The sequence below is a fragment of the Oncorhynchus mykiss genome, chromosome 27 (assembly GCF_013265735.2).
Source record: "Oncorhynchus mykiss isolate Arlee chromosome 27, USDA_OmykA_1.1, whole genome shotgun sequence".
Taxonomy (NCBI): domain Eukaryota; kingdom Metazoa; phylum Chordata; class Actinopteri; order Salmoniformes; family Salmonidae; genus Oncorhynchus; species Oncorhynchus mykiss.
The window spans coordinates 15,176,944-15,204,347 of record NC_048591.1 but is presented as its reverse complement, the minus strand read 5'-3'; the positions used below and the strand labels follow the sequence as shown (position 1 = coordinate 15,204,347).

At 39.3% G+C, this 27,404-nt stretch overlaps 3 protein-coding genes across 5 annotated transcripts; 2 read left to right on the top strand and 1 right to left on the bottom strand.

Annotated features, from left to right (window-relative positions):
- Nucleotides 1-1,573: 1,573 nt before the first annotated feature.
- Nucleotides 1,574-5,850, top strand: LOC110507168 (L-amino-acid oxidase). Its single transcript, XM_021587058.2, has 7 exons — nucleotides 1,574-1,957; nucleotides 2,477-2,691; nucleotides 2,883-2,995; nucleotides 3,207-3,408; nucleotides 3,983-4,051; nucleotides 4,216-4,352; nucleotides 4,455-5,850. The coding sequence occupies exons 1-7, from the start codon at nucleotides 1,927-1,929 to the stop codon at nucleotides 5,218-5,220; spliced, it is 1,533 nt and encodes a 510-aa protein (XP_021442733.2). The 5' UTR covers nucleotides 1,574-1,926; the 3' UTR covers nucleotides 5,221-5,850.
- Nucleotides 5,851-8,511: 2,661 nt separating this feature from the next.
- Nucleotides 8,512-16,655, top strand: LOC110507178 (succinate dehydrogenase [ubiquinone] cytochrome b small subunit B, mitochondrial). Its single transcript, XM_021587076.2, has 4 exons — nucleotides 8,512-8,630; nucleotides 9,567-9,677; nucleotides 11,677-11,827; nucleotides 14,980-16,655. Exons 1-4 carry the CDS (start codon nucleotides 8,582-8,584, stop codon nucleotides 15,143-15,145), a joined length of 477 nt encoding a protein of 158 aa, XP_021442751.1. The 5' UTR covers nucleotides 8,512-8,581; the 3' UTR covers nucleotides 15,146-16,655.
- A 127-nt stretch (nucleotides 16,656-16,782) lies between these two features.
- On the bottom strand, nucleotides 16,783-20,611 carry il-18 (interleukin 18). Of its 3 annotated transcripts, none has more exon segments than NM_001124617.1 (6): nucleotides 16,783-17,248; nucleotides 17,593-17,747; nucleotides 18,167-18,304; nucleotides 19,115-19,126; nucleotides 19,314-19,409; nucleotides 20,418-20,603. In NM_001124617.1, coding segments are annotated over 5 exon segments (600 nt in total). In that variant the 5' UTR covers nucleotides 19,384-19,409; nucleotides 20,418-20,603; the 3' UTR covers nucleotides 16,783-17,023.
- Nucleotides 20,612-27,404: the final 6,793 nt, after the last annotated feature.

The window sequence follows — 27,404 nt, the reverse complement described above, 5'->3', positions numbered from 1 at the left end:
CTTGAAGAATATAACTTATAAAGGCCTAATGCACTTAGTTCAATTATTGTACCCTATCAAAACCCCAAATATAAGCTTGTTTTACTGAAATGTTTATAAACAATGTAAATGTAAACAAACCGTGTATAGCCTCAAAACATATTAAAACTATAATTTTGATATAATGGATGGTCAGTCTTTGCATCCATACCTACGGGAAAAATATTGTGGGAAGTGAGTTGGCAACTGGAGGGTTGCTGGTATCAAATCCTAGATGCCATTGCCTGCCGTTGTACCCTTGACCAAGGCAACAACAGCTTCCCGTTGCCCACCGTAGCATCCCCCCGCACCTCTCCAAAACGTGTATGTGTGTCTTTCGGAGGGGTTGGGTTAAAAGCGGAAGTCAAATTTCGGTTGGAACTTGTGTGCAATTTACCAATAAAGTGATCTTAATACATTTGAGAGTGGTTATATTTCGCCGTCGCTTAGCTTTTTACTAAAACAGATGCGGGGTTCGCTTTGTTATTGTTTCAATTAAGTATCCTAGCTTTAATAAGGCTCAAATGCCAATCTGTCTACAACACCCAATATAATAAAAGCCAGGTGAGCGTCAAAGTTTTAGTGTTCAATTCTAAATGACACCCTTTTCCCTTTGTAGTACACTACTTTTACCCATCCCAAATGACTTTTTTTTGTAGTACACTACTTTTGACCAGGACTCACAGCGCAATGTATAGAATAGGGTGCCATTGGGATGCATCATTAATGCAGTCAAGGAAGTTCGAAACATTTACTTTCGTCTTGTTCTTTTTCTGTTTATCATTTTTCTTATAAAGAGTAATATAGCAATCAGGTTATTATGCATGGTGAAAGGTGCATTGTGGAGCACATCCATTGCATTATCACAGTTAATGTGTTGCTGACTGTTTACATCACATGAATTAAAAGGCTTATCAAGCGGCTTTTGATATGTATCCAATTCTCAAATAACGGAAACAAAGGAATTCCAATGATGTAACCCTTTTGAAACCTTCACGTTTACTTTCGATTGCACTCCTCCTGCACTATAAACGAAGACAGGCTTATCATTTGACATCACACTAAGGTGAGTAGACGTTCTGATTGATTTAACCTAATTGTCAATGTATGTATCCAATTAAATATAACTCACTGTAGAATCTTATCTTCGAATCTTAAAATACAATTTCTCTATATCAGGTTAGGTAAGGCAAGGTGCACTTCAGGTGACACTAAAAACACTATAAAACATATATTATGTTGGTGGGAAGGGGGAAATTAGGTATGCTGGTGAATAGTAAACCTCACTAATCTAATTTGTTCAGTGTGGTTGAATCTCGAGCCGGTGTCGGAAAATATTTATTTTCGACCTCAGGAGCCCACATAGGTCACTCATTAACATACGTTGGGTGCAATTTCACACATACCATGTGTGATTTCCAGTCTTTCATGGTGAGACGCCAACTTGTAAGAATCCTAGAAAATATTTAGGCTAAGTAATATAGCTAAACTATATAGCTCACAGATATTTGTTTCATTCATGCATATCGCTTTTGATAAGTTTCTATTGATGAAGGTGAGTGGTCTCCAGGGAAGGTAGCCTATAACCTACCTATATCTCAGTTTGTCTGTAGGCCTAATGATTTATTCATACATAGGTGTTTTAAGGTAAGTCGTTATGATATGCATGATTCGCAAATTAATGTTAATGTTCTTAATTTAATTTAATAAGCAACGAAAACAAATGTGTAACTTAATATTGGTGGGGTTCAATATTATATAACATATATAATATTAGTAAAACAAAGTCAATCACATTGTCTAGACTACAGTATGTGCCTCCATGTTTTGTTTTAGGTTTCTATTTCTCCGGTGGGCGTGAGCATCACTAGAAAAGGGAAAGCAAGGACTCTGGGCTTAGGAGTCAAGATGATACCCTATGTGGCGTTGTGCAAATATTGTAAGTATTTTCCTTTTTATTAAACACATCTTCCTTTAGCTTAGATATAATGACAAATTGACTTGGGTTCAAAGTTCATAGCCTATATTTTGGTTTATTTGAATAATTTGTAAAAATGCATTGTTTCAGGGAGTCCAGACATACACTGACTCTACAATCAAAATAACAAGTATTGCGTCACCTTATGGGGCAACGCAAATACAAATAAACATGTGATCATCTATGTATAATTGCAAAACAATACCTTCTGCTTTTGTAAAAATGTGTTGTTGAATTCCTACAAATCATTGGAAAGTAGTGAAGGGGATGTTCAGGAACATTCTAAAAGTCATTCTCGATCTTGTTTTGTGATTTTGGGTGGAAATAAGAATAGCCCAGCAGACTGTATGCCTTTCATGTATGTTGCATCTACTTTAATAACATATCCCTCTGTAGCCCTTTTAAAAATACATTTGTACATGTTTTTTTTATATTGTAAGCCTAAAGGTCTATTTAACATGTACTTTTGCTCTTTTCCAGTTCCTGTCGCTATAGTTGTGATCATAGTTTTCAGTGTCAATGGATACATTGAGGATCCTCTTTTTGAGTGCCTGCAAGATTCAGACTATGCCGAACTCCTTGAAATTGTGGACAGAGGTCTTCCCTTCACAAAGACACCCCATCATATTGCCATCATCGGTGGTGGTATTGCTGGACTGACTGCAGCAAAGTTTCTGGAGGACGCAGGGCACAAGGTACGGTATCTTTTGTATAATTTACTGTATCAATGTCAACACAATTAATATCATTGACATATGCTAATTTACTTATGATTGACATAGTGAGAAAGGAATTTAGTGTCAGTATTGTAATTATCTGGTTATGACTAATAATAGGCCTACAGTGTAAAAGGGGGAAACTGATAGCCTTTGTTTTTTTGGACAAGGTGACTTTAATAGAGGCAAGTGATCGAATTGGAGGACGGGTGGAGACCTACAGAAATAGAAGAGAGGGATGGTATGCAGAGCTGGGTGCTATGAGGATCCCTAGCTTTCACAAGTGAGTAAGGCCTGTTGTCCTATCACATGAAATAAGTAGCTACCTCTTATCCCCTGTCCTCATATGTTATTGTTCAAAAGAGGTCAAGCATCCTATCTCAAATGAATAATTATCAGATAATGGTGCATGTCCTATAGAGTTGCATAAGAATGATAGCAAGTGTACTTTAACCATCAATACAATGTTAACTATGGCATTTTTAATTCAACAGAATTCTTTTATCATTTTCATCAAAAATGGGCCTTGGACTGAATCCATTTATCCAGGATGACATCAACACATATTACCATGTGAACGGGTTGCTGCAGAAAACATACAGAGTTAAAGAGAACCCAGACGTGCTGAACTATCCCTTGACTGACAAGGAAAGGGGAAAATCGGCTGGTCAGCTCTTTGACTTGGCCCTGTGGAAGGTGTGTGCAAAGAGAGGGGGGGCTCCCACCATTCGTGTTGCAAAATAAATGTACACATTATTCAATCATTGCACCCACACAGCTTGCGCGCGTCAAAGAACATCTGTGTAGCCAGGCACTAAAATAGAACTTGGTTCTATTTTTGGCGCTTGATGCCCTGCAAGTTCCGCCTCTCCCATCTCCTCATTGGTTTTTAGGAGCATATACCCACGTGGGTGATTGAAAGATGAACTGAGGTCCACACTCCAGTCGGTGGTGGTAATGCACCATAAAGTTGGTTGCCAACCGCAATATAAAGTCCAAAGAAGAAGCCTGGAAGGAGGAGAGATTACTAGAAACGAACTCTGTTTACCCTTTTATCTGTGGATTAATTGTCGGGAGTAGAGGACCTTGTGCATTTCAGGTAAAATAACAACCCAATGTTTAAATTAGATGGCGCACGTGGACGCACGCGGTCTGGTCAGCATGTTTAGACTCCTGTGGTGGAACACTGTGTAATGTTAAATGTTGTTATATACAGGTATGTGTCACATAACAGTTATAACAAATTATTTATACAAATTATTTGTTGTAGATAAGGAATGATATGAAGACAGCTGGCTGCAAGGCCATGTTGAGAAAATATGACTCGTACTCAGTCAAGGTAAGAAAACACTTGGTTGCTTATAGGTAACCATTAGACAAGATGCAGGATTATTGTCAGACTCTAAATTGGTAGGCACTTTGCCACTTTCCTTACTAGAAACAGGAACAAATGTATTTAAATATATTTATTCAGCCATTTTAATGAGTGTTGTTTTCTGACAGGAGTATCTAGTGAAGGAGGGGAACCTGAGTCGTGGTGCCCTGCGCATGATTGGAGATATCCTGAATGAGAACAGCCTCTTCTACGCATCACTTACTGAGATGCTGTATATTCAGTCAGATATCAATGACAACACTGTGTAAGAACACTACTATGCATGTACAATCAAATTAGACACCCCGTCCTACATCTAGTGTTTGTTAAGTAGTGTATTAAAGAAGTGGAATGTTCTGTTTTTCAGCTATTACGAGATCACTGATGGGTTTGACCATTTACCAAGGGCATTTTACCAGGCACTCAACTGCACTATCCTTCTCAACTCCAAGGTCCGACTCATCAGTCAAACCAGCAGCAATGTGACCATATCCTACCAGGACTGGCGTGATCCATCCTCTCTGACCAACCTCACAGTCGACTATGCCCTGGTGACAGCTACAGCAAAGGCCACCCTCTTCATGGACTTCCAACCCCCGCTGTCACCCCAGAAGATGGAGGCCCTGCGGTCCGTGCACTACGCCAGCTCCACCAAGGTGGTCCTCAGCTTCAGCGAGAGATTCTGGGAAAAGGATGGTATCAAAGGGGGGAAAAGCATCACGGATCTCCCCTCTCGTTTCATCTACTACCCTAGCCACAGCTTCCCAGGCACGGCTGGGGGGGCTCTCCTTGCGTCCTACACCTGCTCCGATGACTCCACTCTGTTCCAGGGGGTCAGCGAGTATGAACTGAAGGCCTTGGTGATGGATGACCTGGTTAAGATCCATGGGGAGGCTATACGACCTCTCTGCACTGGAGGGTTGGTGAAGAAGTGGGGGCTGGATCCCTTCAGCCTGGGGGCTTTTGCCATTTACACACCTTACCAGCAGACGGACTACGCCTCAAATCTGTTCAGGAATGAGAGCAGGGTCCACTTTGCTGGGGAGCACACGGCACTACCTCATGCTTGGATTGAGACTGCCATGAAATCTGCACTAAGGGCAGCCAGGAACATCAGTAACCTAGAAAGATAGACATCTGGGGCCTGGGCAGATACATTTTTATTTTGAATAGCTTGAGAGGTTGAATGTTAACAAACTAAATTACGAAATCCAATGGCCAAACCAAAAACGATTTATTTTGATAAAACATTTTTAGTACTGTCTGATGCATTCGGTAGTATTCATGTGTTCTGCTCTACTCAATATGAATGGCACAACATGATGAGAGGAGTGTTGACGAAATGTTCAGCAGAACTGAAAATGTTTACTGGCCTATTTACAAGTCCTCTTCAGGGCACAATGTTCATACTTTTTCCCCTTTCGAACCTGTTATTTTTGTGTGTGTACTGTTTTAAAATGGCAACTTTGTTAAATAGCCTACAGTATTGTACAAAATAACTATGTCAAATGATGTTGTCACACAGATGTTATAGAGATGTTATGAGTAGCACTGTGTAGGTGTAGTTCTTGGGCCTATTTTTTATTTTTTTAAATGTAATAAAGCTGTATTGCAACCAAATACTTTGATTCTCTAGCATGTCCAATAATTGTACTGTGGCATATCATCATTTTAGGCAATGCTGTTATGGGTTCGATGCATAAGGGAAAACATAGCACAGTTCTCTTACAAAATAAAAACATTATAGCCTATTTCTCATTGTCCAGCTCCCATCAATGGGCACCCTTCTGCACCATCTGCGTGAACCGGTTGGTTATAGACAAGGTAGTGTCAATGAAGCGGTCAACACAGCTCACGAGGCAAGCCTCTGTCCGTGAATCAATTTTTGAACTCGGGCTCCCCTCCATGCACTTGTCGAGACAAACATCTGTGAAGTTATGCACCTTCAAAAGAAGCAATGAATCAGCTAAGTCAACTTCCATGTAGAGATCTCAAAACATAAATAGAAGATTCCGTAATCAATTCGCAATTCGGTTTGTCCATTCTGAGAACACATTTGATTGTATAATAAAAAATCAAATGCAAGATACAGTTCAGAATAGTTAATGTACCTAGCTTTAGTTGGCTAGCTAACTTCGTAGCATAACTTCTGATGTATGGAGCTAAGCTATCTACCTGGGCCTGAAACTGCGCTTTCTGTTGTTCGATCATCCTTTGGAGCTCTGAAGCATCAGCCTTTTCTGACGAATTTAAATCAAAGCCGTCCATTACAGTACCTATGATTGGTTACAGTCGGGTTAATTCAACCGGTAGAGCTGATAATGACCTTCTCTGTAGGCTTGTGCGTTTGCTGCTCAGTGGTTTGTTGTGGGTTTGCTCTATTACGAAGATAATTGACTAACACATGAGTCATGACACTCCAATATTTTCAATGTTCAGCCTCTATTTTATGTAAGGCCAACCCATTTTTTCTAAAGCCACAATATCTAACTTTTTGGGCTACTTGACCAAATTCACATAGAATTGTGAGTTATAGATATATAATTCTCATTGAACGCAAGTCTAAGAAGCGGTATATCTGTTCTGTGTGCGATATTCCTATGCTTCCCCTTCTAAAGTTTTGTTTTTGCTATTATACTTTTGGTTTTATACACCAGCTTCAACCAGCTGAAAATACAATATTTTTGGATATGGAAAATATATTTCACAGCTGTTTAGATGGTACAATGATTCTCTACACTATACTTGCTTGTTTTGTCACATGAAATTAGGGGAACTATTCAAACAGGAAATGGCGGAGCATTTTCTGCATATTGCACCATTAATAAAACAATGTGAACGTTTTAATAATAGGATACACACATGCAATCTAATGGATAGATTCTGTTCAGGGGATAGTTCACCTAAATTATATATTGGTTTTCTTACACTGTAAGCTTTATTTGGACAAGATATGGCATTTGAGGTACAAATTCAATGCAAGTCAATGGAACCTAGAATATATTAGCATTTTCACAGTGGTGGAAAAAAGTACCCAATTGTCATTCTTGAGTAAAAGTAAAGATACCTTCATAGAAAATTACTCAAGTAAAAGTGAAAGTCACCCATTAAAATACTACTTGAGTAAAAGTCTAAAAGTATTTAGTTCTAAATATACTTAAGTATCAAATTCCTTATGTTAAGCAAACCAAAATCGCACAATTGTCTTGTTTTTTAAAAATGTATTTACATAAGCCAGGGACACACTACAACACTCAGATCTCATTTTACAAACGAAGCATGTGTGTTTAGTGAGTCCGCCAGATCAGAGGCGGTAGGGATGACCAGGGATGTTCTCTTGATAAGTGCATGAATTGGACCAGTTTCCTGTCCTGCTACATACTTTTGGGTGTCAGGGAAAATGTATGGGTGTAAAAAGTACATTATTTCCTTTATGAATGTAGTGAAGTAAAAGTAGTCAAAAATATAAATAATAAAGTAAAATACAGATACCAAAAAAATTTTTTTACTTTAAAGTATTTTTACTTAAGTATTTACACCACTGAATTTTCACGCACCAACCTAAAGTATCTCAAAATGGATTGTGTAACTCAATGAAGTCACTTACAGATGATTTATGAAGGATGGAAATGAAGGACGGAAATGCAAAAATAGGTACCATTGACTTCCTTTGGATTTGTGCCACAAATGCTTTATTTTTTTATTTTTTATTGAAACAGTAGCCAGGTAAAGAAAACCAAAGCATTGATTGCCGTCGTACCTTGTCCATAGACTGCTTAAATTCGAAGGAAACCAATATGCCATTGTTTAATTTGTTTAAACTATCCCTTTAATATAATCACTGCTATCTATTCAGATTAAAAGGGTAATCTGCAGTTGCTATATCCATTTTTTGATTTATAATTTAATGATGTACTGCGGTGTACCAATAGATTTTTTAAGAATGTAATTTATAAATACCTCATTAGCTTAGTTCAACTGTTTTACCCCATCAGAACCCAAAATATGAACTTGTTTTACTCCAATGTTTGTAAACGAAGTAAATGTAATCAGACACTATAGCTTCAAAACATAGTTAAAACTATACCTTTGAAATCATGAATGGTCAGTCCTTGCTACCATATCTCTGTCTATGAATTTGAGAGTGGTTAAATTTCTCTAGCCCCATCCCATTTACCGAAATTGTTATAATACATTTGGTAACATATAGCAATGTGCAGTCTTCTATTTTTGCAGATCAACATTGCCCCTAACGTTTGCTCAAAATTGATGTATGTTTCTTATACTTTATTATTGGAAATAGCCTAATAAACCAAGATCAATCAAACATTGCATCATTGTTTGCATTAAAATGCAGTTTATGTGGCACATGAGAATAACACGAAAAAGCATCCACAGTCGACTATCACCCTGTGCTCATATACTCCTGATCAGCAGTGGACAAAACAGCAACTACATCCGGGTAAGTTGTGTGACCTTGGTTGGTTAATTGTCATGGCGGCCATCGTCAGGATAAGTTCTGTCTGTCACAGAGGTGTCAAACGTAAGTGTCTTTGTGTGTAATTGTATGCTAATTCCACATTTGTGTGTATTTCATATTGTTGTTCTTACAGATTGTTGCCAAAAGTGACGTTACACATTGTAATGTGCTAGTAGCTAGCCAGCTAACGTAATGTTTAAGCTGATGGATGAGCAAGGTACGACTTTTCAAATTCACCTAGTCGGCTCGGGGATCTTTTGGTCACTGGCCCAACGATCTTAACCGCTAGGCTTCCTGGGCGAGCTGTCACTGGAGTCAATTATTGGCGTCACTGCATTGAATCGGATCTGTTTCCGCATTCCGTAAAATAGCCTGAAGCAGCTAAAATGATCGATTCTAAACTCTTCGTATCAGTTTTAGGCCTCATGCTTGTTAGGAATTAAGGCCATCTCAACATAATCTATCACTTTTCAAAATATTATATATACATGTTAGGCTATTCTTCCCCTATCAAACCCACACACTGTGGCATGAATCCAATTCATCCATACTCCTACAGTATATGGTGTTTGGCTGCCTATACTTCAGTTCGTCGAATATCTGACATTACCATATTTGACCTCTAGTTGTACTTATACTACTTTTAACAACTCCCAAGACACACAATTCACACAAACAAGTTACCCTAAAAAACGTATAAACCAGATAGGCTACCTGTGATTGCTGACAACCACAATAATGGAATGGTTTATTCATGATACTCCTTACAGTTTGAGGAAAGAAAGACACCTCCTCTGATTTATAAAGGCCTGTGTGTAATAATATTCACATTTTGGAACCGAGACGTGTGAACAACTGTCTACATTAAAGTATAGCCTAAGCTGTATTGGTTTATGTTGCTTTGCCATAATTTAAAACCATACTTATAATTGAAAAGTAAATATTGTGATTTAGTTTAAATATTGTTCATGACACTGATTTCTCGTCTTCTCCCCACAGCTCTGTTTTATCGTAGCTCTCTCCTCTCTCGAACCCTGGTTGCACAGCAAAAGGACCAGGACTGTCCCTACCCGTTGACTGCTAGGATTCATGGATCCTCATCTCTCTATGGTTTGTTTCCACAATATAAGAGCTTTGCCGATAGCCTAAATTTTGCCTGTAGCACTCAAAAGATTAATAATAATAATTGTATGTTTGTGATTTTTGTGACTTCTTAAAGTAATCAATGTTCAGGCTAGGATACTTATGTAAGGTGATAGTGGTATTATTATATTATAAGAGCCTACAGCCTTACAACTAAGGCGATTCAAGTATTTTTTTTGCTCTCTCTTGTATGCTGAGCTCTTGTATGCTGTCTCATGCGAGAAGGATTTGAGAGAGGGGGTTAAGTCATTTATTGGCAGGGAGCCGGTTAGTGATGTCCCCACTGACATGTTGTTTGTGTATTTGGTACATACAGTCCATTCGTTAAGTATTCAGACCCCTTTACTTTTTCCACATTTGTTACGTTATAGCCTTATTCTAAAATGTATGAAATAGTCCCCCCCCCTCCCCATAATGGCAAAGCAAAAACAGGCTAACATATTTTTGCAAATTGATAAAACATTTCCATAAGTATTCAGACCCTTTACTCAGCACTTTGTTGAGGCACCTTTGACTGTGATTCCAGCTTCAAGTCTTCTTGGGAATGACGCTAAAAGCTTGGCACACCTTTATTTGGGGAGTTCCCCAGTCTGAGGTCCTGAGCTCTCTGGAGCAGGTTTTCATCAAGGATCTCTGTGTACTATTCTCTGTTCATTTTTCCCTCGATCCTGACTAGTCTCCCAGTCCCTGCAGTTGAAAAGCATCCCCACAGCATGATGCTGCCACCACCATGCTTCACCGTAGGGATGGTATTGGCCAGGTGATGAGTGGTGCCTGGTTTCCTCCAGACGTGACGCTTGGCATTCAGGCCAAAGAGAATCTCGTTCAGAGAATGTTGTTGCTTATGGTCAGAGTCCTTAAGGTGCTTTTTGTCAAACTCCAAGCTGGCTGTCCACCTGATTGGTGGAGTTCTGCAGAGATGGGTGTCTTTCTGGAAGGTTCTCCCATCTCGACTGAGGAACTCTGGAGCTCTGTCAAAGTGACCATTGGGTTCTTGGTCACCTCCCTAGGCAAGTCAGTCAAGAACAAATTCTTATGTTCTTCTTCTCCCCGGATTGCTCAGTTTGGCCGAAAGGCCAGCTCTAGGAAGAGTCTTGGTGGTTCCAAACTTCTTCCATTTAAGAATGATGGAGGCCTCCGTGTTCTTGGAGACCTGCAATGCAGCAGAATTGTTTTGGTACCCTTCCCCAGATCTGTGCCTCGACACAATCCTGTCTCAGAGCTCTACGGACAATTCCTTCGACCTCATGGCTTGGTTTTTGTTCTGACACGCACAGTAAACTGTGGGACCTTATATAGACAGATGTGTGCCTTTCCAAATCAGGTCCAATCAATTGAATTTACCACAGGTGGACTCCAATCAAGTTGTAGAAACATCAAGGATAATCAATTTGGATTATTTTCTCAGAACAAGGTTAGCCAACATGTGGCATGATGTTTGAACTGTGATATCTAGTGAACCATGAAACTTGAGAACCTAAGCAACAACTTATGATAGCGGGCCACAGGAGGTTGGTGGCATCTTAATTGGGGAGGACAGGCTCGCGGTAATGGCTGGAGCGGAATCAGTGGAATGGTATCAAATACATCATACAACCATGTTTCATGCCATTCCATTTGCTCCGTTGCGGTCATTATTATGAGCCGTCCTCCCCTCAGCAGCCTCCACTGGAGCATGTTTATATATTAAAACCTCAAAGATATAAACCTCCGTTACAAACTAACTGGGATAATTGTTAAACGCAACAACAAAAATCCGTAGGCTAATAGACAAACGTAATTGCTTCTATGTGCTAAAAACATGTCAGGCCAACTATAAATCTCTATCTGGCTAAAGGGTTATAAAATACATGTAAATACACTGTTTTCAATGATGAGTGTTTAAATGATGACCCCCTCTCTCCACAAGAGGTTAGTTCTGCATGTGGATGTATGATTGGATGTTTTGTTATTTGCCCTTTTGCAGCCGGCTCTGTGTCCAAAGCTGCCTCTCTGCATTGGACAGGAGAGCGTGTGGTGAGCGTACTGCTGCTGGCCTTGGGGCCTGCTGCCTACTACTTCCCCGGACCTGCTGTTGACTACTCGCTGGCTGCCGCCCTCACCCTGCATGGCCACTGGTAAGACGAGTTTCCCCTCAAATTGTTTGTTGGTTTAAAGAGCACTGGCCAGCGGTCTCACTTCCTTATTCTGCTTAAACATTTTTACTTTCATATTTCCACAAAATATCCTTTCCGGACTAAAATTGTTGTACGTGTTCCGAATGAGCTCAGACCATAGTTTTTCAGCTTGAGAAAATGACTTGGGTTGTGACTACAGTCGGAAGCTTTTATGAAGGACAATGGTGAATAGAATAGAGTAGGCAAGTGGTTGGGATAACCAACCAAGTCTATGTCCACTACATTTCTGCTCATGCAAAAACAGTTTTGTTCTTAGCATTTATTTTAATTTCATTTACGAGAGCTTTTAGATTTTTGAAGAGGTGGGCTAAATGTCTCCCTGGAGCACTATGCCATTGCTAGACCACTGACTAAATAAGTGGCAGGTTTAAAGTACAAATCCTAGTCATGTGTGGTGTTAATACCCCTTAGTTTTTCACTTTGGATACTTGGATATCCTCAAGGCATGCCCCTCTAATGAAAACCAGCTAATTCCCAGTTGTCAAACTTGTTGCCAACTTGTCGCTGAGGAGTTGAAATGCACACTCATATGATAATTTTTTTAAACATCAGGATTACACATAAGAATGCTGGTCATGTGTAATACACAGTGGCTTTTCCATTTGTGCTACTTTTGTTAAGTGCCTTGGACTATAATGAAGCCATTTTTTAAACTGAGCTCAGTACTATTGAACTTTGCCTTACTTGCTAATGTTTGAGTGCCACTATTTGAACTGGAGTCATCAAATGGCACCATTGTCCAGTTAACTGAGGAACACTATGAGTACGCCTACGAAGCTCTGTCCTCCAAGGCCACTGGGAGGACAGAGCTTGGGAACCTGGGACCCTCAAACCTGGGACCCTCTGAATACATTTACAACAGTCACCCACAAAGCATCGTTACCTGTCGCTCCACAAAAGCCGCAGCCCTTACAGAGCAGGGGAAACGACTACTTCTATGTCTCAGAGCGGCGTCATTGATTGAACGCTGCTAACTCGCTTGCCATTTCACATGGGCTACATAAACAGGACAAGACACCCCACTCTGTAGTCTAAACAAAGAATAGCCTAACTAAGGTCGCATGATGGTTCCTTGAGCTATTGGTGTGTTCCTCAAGGACTTGGTGGCTCCTTGGTGGGTCTTCAGTCATTCTAATTATGCATTTGTCCACTTCCCTCTGCAAAACATTACCCTGGGGAAGCCAATGATTATGAAGTCAGGACTATGTCCCATCATGACTGAAGTTAGGATGGCTATAACCAGTGGTGTAGTGGAGGGTTAACGCCAATGTTCCCTCTAAGCTACGCTCAGTAGCCCCGAGAGTGCATGCAGAAGAAATATCAGCCCACAGAGAGAAGCACGAGATTAAACTTCACTCAACTCAGCTGGAAGACATACCTTTGGTCAGTGGAGGAAAGGGAGAGCGAAGGGATGTTGAGGCGGACCTTCAGTCTGCTGCTCTTTTCCTCCACCGAGACTGACCATCAGATGCAGGTACCATCAGCCCAGGAAAATAAAAATAAGCAAAACATTTCAAATGTATTCTCACTCAGCTGTGCCTCAAGTAATACAACAATTGATCAATTACCTGTGTGATCATATTGCCTACCTCAAATGTTTGTATATAATAATACATTAAATGACAGAAGAACAATGCATTGGCAGAGCAATTCAAGAAAAGCCTATAAGTGGTGATGGCTTACTGCACAAACCTCATTGCCACAGTACTGTTTTGAATTGGTTAATGTTGCATAGGCTTAAGTTTAAGTCATTTTTTTAATTTTTTTTTTTTTTTTTAAATCTCTGCGGTAGATCTCGTCTTGCAGTTTGACTCAAAGTGATCTTGACTCAAAGGTTGGTGACCACTGTTCTAGAGTTTTCCCTGTTAACACGATCAATGTTTCCTTTTACTGTGGCAACTGTGATAGAATCAATGCAATATTAGCCACTTTCAATGCAACATACCAAAACAAAATCAACTATGCAAGAGATTGTTGTATACAGAACATATCGGAGTAAGATTCTATTGCATTGACACGCACTACTCAGCCCGTACTCTACACAGACCTGTGCGGCATAAACAATTGGAGCTGCAGTAGGCCTATATGCAAGTAGCCCATTGCCATATATGGATCTGTGCCATTTACTTTGAACTGGACTTTGTTTATAGCATGAGCGGTCGTGACTAGATGTGCTTGTTTTGAGATCAGAGCGAGAGCTGCATGTAGCCACATATGCACATTTTGTTCATATCCTTTGCTAGTTAGTGAGTTATCCCAGTTATAGATCATTTGTAGTCAGCAATAGGGGATTGATTGCTTTCTACAAGAGCACCAAACTTGTACATTTCTAGACATATTTGAAAAACGAGTCAGATAAGGAGCTTTTTTGTCTTAAAGGGGCAGTGTTGTATTTGAAAACCGGCTTGAATAAGCTAAGTAGGCAGAGGATAGCATAATTTGTCTGATTCTCTAAAATAATGGTATAGGAATAATAATGCTTTTTATCTTTTTAGTGGTTTCTTGCATCAAACAACATTTTCAGTCACTTCCTTGTCTGACGGACAAGTGGATAAAAAAGGTTCATGTCAAGCCCTGCATGTTTTTTTTCAACAGTCTCATGGAATGTAGGTCTACATTGAACATCACACATTGTCTGCTACTGTAGGCTGAGTGATAGCGGTTCTATTTCAATGTTAAAATGTTGTTTCATCCATTGTTTTTGATGGTAGGCCACGCTGGTAGGACTATATTATGATCAAATAGACACAGTAGCCTACTTGGCCACCGCTAAATGTAAATTAAAGCAGCTACAGTCTCTGTGTTCACAGTAAACACGTTCAAGTTTGCAATCAACAGACCTGAAATTTGCTCAGTGCCCCAAAAAATTAGAGGGAACATTGGTTAACGCTATTTAGCCACTTCTATTTTGCACAAGCATTTACCCACCTTTTGTGCAACATTGAAGGTATATGGAGCGTTACTTTGCTCACCACGATTATAGTTTACCCATCTATTATTCATTTTTATTTTGGCCATACATCACTGGCTATTACGTAATATTGTGGTTTTAAGCAGTTTCATACATTTCTTGTATTGTCTTCTCTCTCCAGGGGGATTGGACAAGTCTTAACGGACTACGTTCACGGAGAACCGAAGATCAAGATGGTCAACGCAGGCCTCTTCCTGTTGTCGACTGTCACCTTTGCCGGTCTCTGCTACTTCAACTACAACGATGTAGGCATTTGCAAAGCGGTGGCCCTCTTATGGAGCAAATGAATGGATTGAGGCTTGGAGGTTTGGGATGGGTGGCGTGGGCACTGGGATATCAGCCGTCTTGTTCTGGTATGATTGTGAACATTCAAGGGATTATATGTACATTTCTATAAATATATAATTTCACAATATTACCAGTGATTCACAAGTGTCATAAATCATGTTGAGTCAGGATTTTTTTTGGGGGGGGAGGGGGGGGTTAACTTTTTTTTGCTTGTTTGTAAGTTCTGGAGGTTTTGTGTTGGGCATCAACAGATCTGTTTTGGGCATGTTAATAATCGGCTCCTATTGATTTATGTGGACTAAACTAAATAAGTAGTCCCCCTGACCCCTACCAAACACGCATACACATGCTGCAGTTGGTTAAATGTTATACGGTTAACTTTTACCTGGTGCCTGTTAAGGAGGGTGCAATTTTACAGAACACTTAGATAGAAATGCATTTTGTAGAACAGATGTGATGATCTTATGTAGATAGAATAGGGAATTGTCAGGTTTATTCAATGCATTTCTAGCTTCCTCTCACTGAGTGCACGCCTGTTATCAACTGCTAATATTCCAAACACTTGTGCGTTGCTTATTATCTGGGGAAGTAGCCACAGTGATTTACATATTTGACCTGAATTTAAGATCCAGTATGGCAAATGACTTCTCATCTCTTCTGTACTAACTTAATTTATTATGTAGACGTTGCATTCTTATTTGTGGTATGTTTTGTGTCTGTCACCAGTCTGTAAATACCAGCTAGTGCCCTTCAAGACCATTGCAGTCAGCTTAGTGCCACACATTTAGTCTGTTCGACCTTGCTGGTCTGGTTTGATTGACATGAGCAAATGGATGTGACCACTGGCAGTATTTAAACTCCATAGCCATACTGTTCTGGACTTCAGGGGTCTGTTCAGAAAGGGTGCAACATTATAGAACATTGAGAGATGCATTTTGTGTAATTGATATGATTTGTCATGTGGAATTGGGCATCACCACAGCTCTATTCATTAAATGTCTAACTGCAATGTTCTGAATGTTTCACCTCACTGATCACATCCCAGGAGCATGTAGAAGAGTAGCCATACTGATCTGTACACCATTGCACTTCCTCCTGTACCAGGCCGTGTTTTAAATTAGTCAGTCAATAATTATCCTATGACAGTATCCTGGTTTTGTAATAATGTGCATAATTTACTTTCTCAGCTGTGCCTGGCATCATACTCTTGCCTGAGTATTTAGCAATCTTGTTGGCAGGAATTTCACTTTCCATTTATCTGATCAAGTGTGTTTATGTATGAACAGCTGCTAAGCGTCAAGTTGAGTACAGCTAGCATCAAATATTAAGTGAAGTCAACAGCGGGCGCATGCACTTGGTCAAAATGGCAGAGCCTTGTTTTTGTTCTGTTGGGAGTGTTGGCAGAAACAAGGAAGAGTTGTCCTTGTTAAATATCAAAGAAAGATGAAGGTATGTCTTTGTTCTCATATTACTCAAATGTCTAAAAGCTTAAATGGCTTTGGAAATTCAGCTGTGTTGTCTGTTTATTAGTTGTCGTCGATTTATACATCACCAATCCGTTCAGATTGTTAATCACAAATTAGCTTTGGGAAGAAAAATGCACCTTAAGCCTCTTCAGAATTAATGTGGATACGGATTTGATTATGTATTAAATCAGTTTAATACAGAGCGTATACAGAGGACGGTAGACTACACACAGGTAGAAACAGCGTCTGGTAACTGTTCAGAATGACTAAGCAATCGAACTTGTGTATACTACTACTCTATAATGGGTATTTAAGCATTAAAAAAAATATATAAACCATCCCACTGGACCAATAACTTTCTATTCTATAAACACTGAGTATTTACAGTGATTTAACAAAAGAACCATAAACTCAACATGTCAGTAAGCGCATTTTAGAGTTCTCATCCACAACATCCTTAGGCACCTGCCTGAGAACTAACTTTATGAGCTCTGCATCTGGTCCAGCCTCAAAGCTCAAGTATGAACTAGTCCGCAGCGATGACTGAAATCTGTACTGAGATGTACCAGGAATTACTTCCATGAAGAACACAGCCTCATGTTTTGAGCAGCCAATGTAGTCAGGCAAAGGTTGCTCCTGGGGGGAAATAAGAGGGAGTGGAGTGGGTTACCTTTGTCTTGTCAGTGTGAAGTTTGTTTGTGCGAACAGCTGGTATGAAGGTACAGTAATAATCACACCTGGGTTGTAATTCAGCAGGGAGAAACTATTAAGTGGGAATGTACTTCCTGATCTTATCTCATAAGGAGAACACCGATTTTTGTTTTTCTTGAACGACTGCTGAACCCAACCCCAAACTAAGGCTAAAGAGACTACAGAGGGTGTCTATTGCTTTGTGGAAAGTTCAGCTGTAAAATGTGAAATTAAGCCATACGTTAAATGTAACGTAGATGTAAGCACTTAATTTCAAAATGTATGCTTACCAGTGGTTTAGCAGAAACTCCTTCTTGGTCCCCATTCTTGCAGCACACCATGTAAGTTTGCTTACAAGGTGATGTCACAGAGAGAATAACAGCAATTCCATTGGCCTTGGCAATGTCATTGTTTTTATATTGTTGGATATTGAACCGGCAATCATCTAGAAACCAGATAAGAAAAAAATATGCATCCAACAGAGGGAAATATGTCTTGCAGCAAATATGCGTAAAGTACTTTTGCACGTTTTAGTCATATGGATGTCACCTGATCTTCCCTGATGCACGGGGTTGTGATATGCAGCAAGCGCATCAGTAGCCTAATCTCTGTATTATACTTTGAGGGCCAGTTTACTGGACACAGATTCAGGGGTTAAAGCCCCCCCAAAAATCCCATGACTTAAACTTAGAGGTAGACTCAACGAAAGGAGACGCAGATTTTGAAAGGAGCGAGATTCAAGACTTCACTCTCATCATTTTGTACATGTATTAAACCGTGAGTGGCCAATTCCATATGACAGAAATCCTTCACGGTGATGGATAACTTTAACCCCGGCAAATTGGGTTCACTAGGTACATTTACCTGCTTTGCATTGCTCCTTATTCCGCTCTTTAAACTTGAGAACGTCTTCATCTACAACCAGGAATCGATTGTTCTTGATTTGGATCATTTTTTGGAAGCATTTTCTAGTCTCCTTTTGAAAATCATCCGACTCTAAATCTGCAGACGAGGAGGGAATGTGTGAACCCAACAAACAAAAAACATTTGACAGTGTGATATACACAGAGTATACAAAACATACTAACCAGGTGAATCCAGGTGAAAGCTATGACCCCTTATTGATGTCACTTGTTAAATCAACTTCAAAATCAGTGTAGATGAAGGGGAGGAGACAGGTTAAAAAATGATTTTTATGCCTTAAGACAATTGAGACATGGATTGTGTATGTGTGCCATTCAGTGGGTGAATGGGCAAGACAAACGATTTAAGTGGCTTTGAACGGGGTATGGTAGTAGGTGCCAGGCGCACCGGTTTGTGTCAAGAACTGCAAAAGACATCCAGCCGACTCGACAACTGTGGGAAGCATTGGAGTCAGCATCCCTGTGGAACGCTTTCGACACCTTGTAGAGTCCATGACCCGACAAATTGAGGCTGCCTTCCCGCCTTTAGGACAATGACTCCCATTGTTAGGGTGGAGACAAGACCATCTCATCATTATATACAGCATCTCTGATGGCATCATTCTCTATGAGGAAATAGAAGGTATTTTTTAAATGTTCTGTTTGAGATTGATGAGTTTGATGTGTGGGTTTTTAAGTGTTTTTTCTCCAATTTATGCTTTGGCCACAAACATGAGTATAGCATAAGTCAACAACATTATTTGGGTATGAGCTAACAGAATGTGAGATTTTCACTGGACAGTTACTTTAACAGTCTATGTTTTCAGCTGGAACTAAATAGCACATGGTCTAGGTAAGACGAGCCACATCTACATAACTTGTAATAGTAATTGTTAGAAATGTATATTACCGTCATGTTCGACTTTACAGGGAATCAGTCCACACAGATAACATGAAGACAACACAAAGACAAGGAGCAGAGGGTGACATCTCTGACAAAGCTTTGAACATTATTCACATAAAAAAAATAATAATAATTTCAAATCGGTAGTTTACACGTGTGGACATAAAAAACAAAGTTCAGTCAACCTTTTAAAGCACCACTTTACCTTGAAAAAAGATGTCCTCCTTGTCTACTACCGCAAACTCAACACACTTACATTCGGAGCTGCTTGCCATCTTCTCCGGATCAAGCTTGAACGTCACTAGAGGCAAAAATATGTTATGAGGCCTAAATTTATGACAAATATTGTCATACATTAATTTTTTCACTCACTGGCCATGTGCCCTTCATATATATATATATAGATCTATAAGTAGGCTAGTTAAAAAGCCTACTCAAGTAGCCTTTAAAATACTATAATATAGCTTATATAATTTACATTTAATAAAACACTACTAATTAGAATAGCCTCTACTCATACCAATGCAGATGTAGGATTTTCTTTCAAACACCAGGGGGAGACATTTCACTTGATTATGCCATGAATCGAGCTGCACTGAGGAAGGGGTGAGGGGTGCAACTCAATATCAGGAAGGTGTTCCTAATGTTTTGTGCACTGTAATCGCCATTCCAGGACTACAGTTTGCGCTATCCGGGATCATTGGGACGTCCCTACCCTAACCCCTACATTTACCTTACCACATTTGAAGTTTATAATTAAAATGGGATGTCCCGATGATCCTATATTGCAAGGACCATAGAGCTATCATCTTTGATCCATCATTAAGATCCATTGGCAGATAGTCATCCGATCATACACATAGCCCTACTTTTAGTGATAGGAAACGCTGCCAACTCAGTAAACAGAACCCAACATGTTTATCATACACTCATATTATTGTCATTATCATTGAAGCAATGTACATTGTTTTAATAAAACTACCCAATTGGCCTACATGTGTGTTTAGTTCCACACGTGTTTAATGCCGTGTTCAAAACAACTGGGAGCTCAAAACTCTGAAATCGATTTGAAACAGTCATCCAACTCGAAATTCCTACTCGGGAACTCAGACCTGAAGCTCACTAAAGTCATTATTTGACCTCGTATTTTCTCAGTTCTCAGTTGTTTTCTCAGTTCTCAGTTGTTTGACTGCGGCATAAATGCCCGTCAGTTAGGGCACAACCAGGAAGTGGTTTCAATCATAAACCATTTAGATTTAACTTGTCAACTCGACAGTATTCTTAAAGATGAAGTGTGGCTATATCTTACCTCGGAAATGTCGCCTTCTGTAGGCTATTCAGTCATGACTTGAACTTAGAATAGATACTTTGTACCGACAGATGTAGCCTATTCATGTGTGGCACCTCCGACACTCGGTCGCATTGCTGCTAAACCCAATTTATGCTTTAAACAATAAAGATCCGGAGACTGCAAATGGAGGGTGTGATGTAATTGTGGCGCCTCCGGAGGCTTGCAGAGGCCAAATCGAGCACCACAACGCCATGCGCCTCCCAAATTTTGTAACGCAAAACGTAGAAAGGGTGCTAATGACTGTTTCTCTACCGTAAACTATAAACTTTTGCGAATATGATGACATCGCTAAATTAGTGCACATATCAAATTGCACGGTCAATCCGCAGGGTTGGGTACGTCACTTTCTAAATGTAATCCTTTACAATTTTGGACAAGTAACTAGTAACTAATCAGTAACGGGACTTTTGGATGACCCAAACTCAGTAACGTAATCTAATTACATTCAGTAACTTTTAGAAATGTACGTTACCAATTTAACAACATATTCCCGGATAAATCAATGTTCAAGTTTATATAGCTGTCCATATACGGATGTTAAATTTGACTTTAAGAGTTGGTTATGTAGGCTTCTTCTAACCCATCGCTTTCTACTACATATAATAATAAAAATATGATTAAATGATATCTTTACATTAAAAACCAAAGTCTATCAGAATTCCAGTCATTCCAATAAATGTTACACCCCTTGATCTTCAAGAATAGGACTTGGAAATATGCAAGTATAGATTAGCCAAATTGTTTTACCTGAGCATGACCCCAAATCTAAGGATTTATTAGCCAGCCCTACTCTGTTGTTTATGATTTTGTTGTCATGGAGGACTGATTGGGCTCATTGATTCGATGCTGCGCTCAATGGAATGGCATGCTTTGAGCACTACTGAAAAGTGCTATTTACATGTGAAAAATTAATGCCATATGCAGCATTTGCTATAGGTCTCATTGTTTACCTTTTTGTTGGTGACACATTGATATCTTGATAATATGTAACTGTTTGAAGGGCAAATCATCAGATGAAATAATAAGTAAACAGTCACCCCCCCACCTCTGTTTTCAGACAATAGACATAGCTATGAATGCAAGGACTGATGATCCATGATATGTTTACAAACATTGGGGGAAAACAAGCTTATATTATTGGTTCTCATGGAGTGTGACAATTGAACTAAACTCATGAGGCATTTATAAAAGTTATATTCTTGAAGACACCTATTCATTCAAAGGTTTTTCATTATTTGTACTAGTGAAGACATCAAAACTACTATGAGATAACACAGATGGAATCATGTAGTAACCAAAAAAAGTGTTAAATAAAATATTTTATATTTGAGATTCTTCAAAGTAGCCACCCTTTGTCTTGATGACAGCTTTGCACACAGAATCTCAAATATATTTTGATTTGTTTAGTTAAAAAGTTGTTTGTTTAACACTTTATGTGATTCCATATGTGTTATTTCATAGTTTTGCGGTCCTCATTATTATTCTACAAAGTAGAAAATAGTTGAAAATAAAGAAAAACCCTTGAGGTGTGTCCAAACTTTTGACTGGCACTGTATATAAAATCAAGTATGTTTTCTAAACAAGGCACATTTGTTTTGAAAGCATGGTGTAATTTGTACCCAATTTGAAACGAAACAGATTGAGGTTATGATCAAGTTGTTTCCTGTTAGGATAATGGCCATGGATACAAAAGGAAACTTCATTCAATGTTTAGTTTTTTAGTGAGGAACATAATTAGCATAACTGATCAACTCAAATCTGTAGTCCCAAGGCTGTCAATTTAGTATGGCATAAACACCATACTATTACATTTACATAATTGATCTCTAACAGACATGTCTGTGGTATTGACCAAAATGCCAGTTATAGTTATTTTGAAACTATTAAATATTTCTTACATGCTAAATACTGTAGAAGGTTTGCTGTCTTGTGAACATGTATTATCAAAACTCACTGCACAGTACACTCATCATATGATTTATCATCAAACAAGTGTACCGACTTCAAGGTGAAATTGAGAAGATATGAAAAGATGTTTGTTTGAGAACTAATACTTCATAAAAAAGTCATTATAACAGTAGGAAACCATGATAGTTAGTTGATTGAAATAGCACAGCTTATCCTAAATCCAGGGAAAAGAGGGTTAACTCACATTGCAATATTCCAATAACTTGCATTCAACCTATGGTCAGGAATTCAACATCACTTCAAGTTTGTCAAAAACCCCTGGTGTATCTTTGCATTTATGATGATGATATAACATTGAGCGGTTTCACATTCATGTCCCATATATGGTTTCCCTTTTCATCTGTGCCTACACTGTATAAATCAGCGCTCATAAAGTCTGATGGGTTGACACGAGGGGAAATGGTTTATCTACCTACACCAGTTATTGCATTAACCACTTTAACATGCTCGCCTACTAATTATTTCCCTGTCAAGTTTGTCAAAGCATTCGTGCTCGTTTTGTCAAACAGACAGTTTGGTTCAATTTAAGTGGGACATCGCAGTAACTGATGACACAGGCAGGCTATGGTATAGTTTGGCCTCACTGTGAGAGGATGTGAGTAAAGTCAGAAAGAAAACATGCTGAAATGACTGAGCTCTGCATCTGCAGCATTGCATGTTTAGTGTTTTTGATGAATGTCCATGGGGACAAGAGTGACGCCAATGGACATAAGAAAATGTACAGTAACTGAAAGGATTAGGAAATAGCTCTCAGCTTTAGACCACACATTGCTGAAAGGACACTGTACTTATTGTACAAAAATAACAATTTTGGATGTTAGATGATCGGAAATGCAGAGCATTTAAATTCAGACCTGGGTCAAATACACATGTCAAATGTGTGCTTGATTTAACCGTTTGCACTTTGGGGACTATACTATTGGTTCCATTGTACTGGCTAAAATTAATCAAGCACAGCTCAAGTATCTGAAAGTATTTGGAATACTGTAGGTCAGGGTTCCCCAATATGCCAAATTAAGAAGAAAAAATCTCCCTTAACTAATATCACCAGGAAATCAGCTCAAAATGATTTTACTTTAGGAAATCTGTTCTCAAGTATTCCCACGCATACATGGAGGCATATGTGATCGTTTCCCAATGTAATCAAGGTTTGAAGTGTTCTGTTTTTGTCAAATATATCTGTTTGGGATTCTCGCAGTCAATTTGCAGTGTACAAATTATTTATAACTACAGTGCCTTGCGAAAGTATTCGGCCCCCTTGAACTTTGCGACCTTTTGCCACATTTCAGGCTTCAAACATAAAGATATAAAACTGTATTTTTTTGTGAAGAATCAACAACAAGTGGGACACAATCATGAAGTGGAACGACATTTATTGGATATTTCAAACTTTTTTAACAAATCAAAAACTGAAAAATTGGGCGTGCAAAATTATTCAGCCCCCTTAAGTTAATACTTTGTAGCGCCACCTTTTGCTGCGATTACAGCTGTAAGTCGCTTGGGGTATGTCTCTATCAGTTTTGCACATCGAGAGACTGAATTTTTTTCCCATTCCTCCTTGCAAAACAGCTCGAGCTCAGTGAGGTTGGATGGAGAGCATTTGTGAACAGCAGTTTTCAGTTCTTTCCACAGATTCTCGATTGGATTCAGGTCTAGACTTTGACTTGGCCATTCTAACACCTGGATATGTTTATTTTTGAACCATTCCATTGTAGATTTTGCTTTATGTTTTGGATCATTGTCTTGTTGGAAGACAAATCTCTGTCCCAGTCTCAGGTCTTTTGCAGACTCCATCAGGTTTTCTTCCAGAATGGTCCTGTATTTGGCTCCATCCATCTTCCCATCAATTTTAACCATCTTCCCTGTCCCTGCTGAAGAAAAGCAGGCCCAAACCATGATGCTGCCACCACCGTGTTTGACAGTGGGGATGGTGTGTTCAGCTGTGTTGCTTTTACACCAAACATAACGTTTTGCATTGTTGCCAAAAAGTTCAATTTTGGTTTCATCTGACCAGAGCACCTTCTTCCACATGTTTGGTCTGTCTCCCAGGTGGCTTGTGGCAAACTTTAAACAACACTTTTTATGGATATCTTTAAGAAATGGCTTTCTTCTTGCCACTCTTCCATAAAGGCCAGATTTGTGCAATATACGACTGATTGTTGTCCTATGGACAGAGTCTCCCACCTCAGCAGTAGATCTCTGCAGTTCATCCAGAGTGATCATGGGCCTCTTGGCTGCATCTCTGATCAGTCTTCTCCTTGTATGAGCTGAAAGTTTAGAGGGACGGCCAGGTCTTGGTAGATTTGCAGTGGTCTGATACTCCTTCCATTTCAATATTATCGCTTGCACAGTGCTCCTTGGGATGTTTAAAGCTTGGGAAATCTTTTTGTATCCAAATCCGGCTTTAAACTTCTTCACAACAGTATCTCGGACCTGCCTGGTGTGTTCCTTGTTCTTCATGATGCTCGCTGCGCTTTTGACGGACCTCTGAGACTATCACAGTGCAGGTGCATTTATACGGAGACTTGATTACACACAGGTGGATTGTATTTATCATCATTAGTCATTTAGGTCAACATTGGATCATTCAGAGATCCTCACTGAACTTCTGGAGAGAGTTTGCTGCACTGAAAGTAAAGGGGCAGAATAATTTTGCACGCCCAATTTTTCAGTTTTTGATTTGTTAAAAAAGTTTGAAATATCCAATAAATGTCGTTCCACTTCATGATTGTGTCCCACTTGTTGTTGATTCTTCACAAAAAAATACAGTTTTATATCTTTATGTTTGAAGCCTGAAATGTGGCAAAATGTCGCAAAGTTCAAGGGGGCCGAATACTTTCGCAAGGCACTGTATGTTCCGCCCCATCGGCCCACGGCTGAATGTAATTGGTGACCCATCCATATCATGCGATAATGATAACTAGAACCATAAGTTTATAAATAATATGACCACAGTTTAAAATTATAATTTAAACGAATACTACTAATTTGATGGTTGTAGTCATCAATTGTCCCATTAACAACCACCCATATCAGCTAACTTTTTAATTTCACATTTCTGAAGAATAGGCAAATTATCATAATGAATGATAACAGCAAAATGCCTGTGATAAGTGATTGTAATGTTCGGTTTATCATTCCAGCTATAGGCTACTGGCTAAAAAAGTTATGTGAACCCTTTGGAAATACCTGGATTTCTGGTCATAAAATTTAATCTGATCTTCATCTTGGTCACAGCAATAGACAAACAGTCTGCTTAAACTAATAAAACACAAACAATTATATGGTTTCATGTCTTTATTGAACACCCCATGTAAACATTCACAATGCAGGGTGGGAAAAGTATGTGAACCCTTGGATTTAATAACTGGTTGACCCTCCTTTGGCAGCAATAACCTCAACCAAACATGTTCTGTAGTTGCGGATCAGGCCTGCACACCGGTCAGGAGGAATTTTGGACCATTCCTCTTTACAAACTGTTTCAGTTCAGCAATATTCTTTGTCTGATCTCTCGAGGTCATGCCACAGCATCTCAAATCGGGTTGAGGTCAGGACTCTGACTGGGCCACTCCAGAAGGCGTATTTTCTTCTGTTGAAGCCATTCTGTTGTTTATTTACTTCTGTGTTTTGGGTCGTTGTCCTGTTGCATCACCCAACTTCTGTTGAGCTTCAATTGGCGGACAGATAGCCTAAAATGTCTTGATACACTTGGGAATTCATTTTTCTGTCAATGATAGGGCCTGGACAGCTTGCTGAGGCAGCAAAGCAGCCACAAACCATGATGCTCCCTCCACCATACTTTACAGTTGGGATGAGGTTTTGATGTTTGTGTGCTGTGCCTTTTTTTCTCCACAAGGTGTTTTGTATTCCTTCCAAACAACTCAACTGTAGTTTCATCTGTCCACAGAATATTTTTCCAGTAGCACTGTGGAACATCCAGATGCTCATTTGCGAACTTCAGACGTGCAGCAATGTTTTTTTTGGACAGCAGTGGCATCTTTCTGTGGTGTCCTCCCATGAACGCCATTCTTGTTTAGTGTTTCACGTTCCATAGATAGATCTTTAGCTGACACTCTAGGATTCTTCTTAACCTCATTGAGCATTCTGCGCTGTGCTCTTGCAGTCATCTTTGCAGGACGGCCACTCCTAGGGAGAGTAGCAACAGTGCTGAACTTTCTCCATTTATAGACAATTTGTCTTTTTGTGGACTGATGAACATAAAGGCTTTTAGAGATACTTTTTTAACCCTTTCCAGCTTTATGCAAGTCAACAATTCTTCATCTTTGGTATTCTGAGATCTCTTTTGTTCGAGGAATGGTTCACATCAGGCAATGCTTCTTGTGAATAGCAAAATTAAATTTTGTGAGTGTTTTTTATAGGGCAAGGCAGCTCTAACCAACATCTCCAATCTTGTCTCATTGATTGGACTCCAGGTTAGCTGACTCCTGAGTCCAATTAGCTTTTGAAGAAGTCATTAGCCTAGGGGTTCACATACTTTTTCCAACCTATACTGTGAATGTTTAAATTATGTATTCAATATAGACAAGAAAAATACAATAATTTGTGTTTTATCAGTTTAAGCACACTATGTTTGTCTATTGTTGTGACTTAGATTCAGATCCAATTTGATGACCAATTTATGCAGAAATCCAGGTAATTCCAAAGGGTTCACATACTTTTTCTTGCCACTGTACGTCAGAGGGACCGTTTCAATTCAGACAGTTTCACCCGCACATAACAAGAGATATGATAGGTGCTATCGTCCCGTTGGTTTAGGCTTTTCCGTCATGAACAGGTCATTAGAAATCTGTGGTGTGTTATCTCCAGACATTTTACTTCTCTACACTGCAATAAATGACATGTATCAAGGATGATACAATTAACAAGGATTAACAGACCGAAATAATAGTTTTATTGGCTAAATGAGGAAATTCTCGAGAGTTAGACTAAACATTCTAAACTGATAGGTTCATAGAA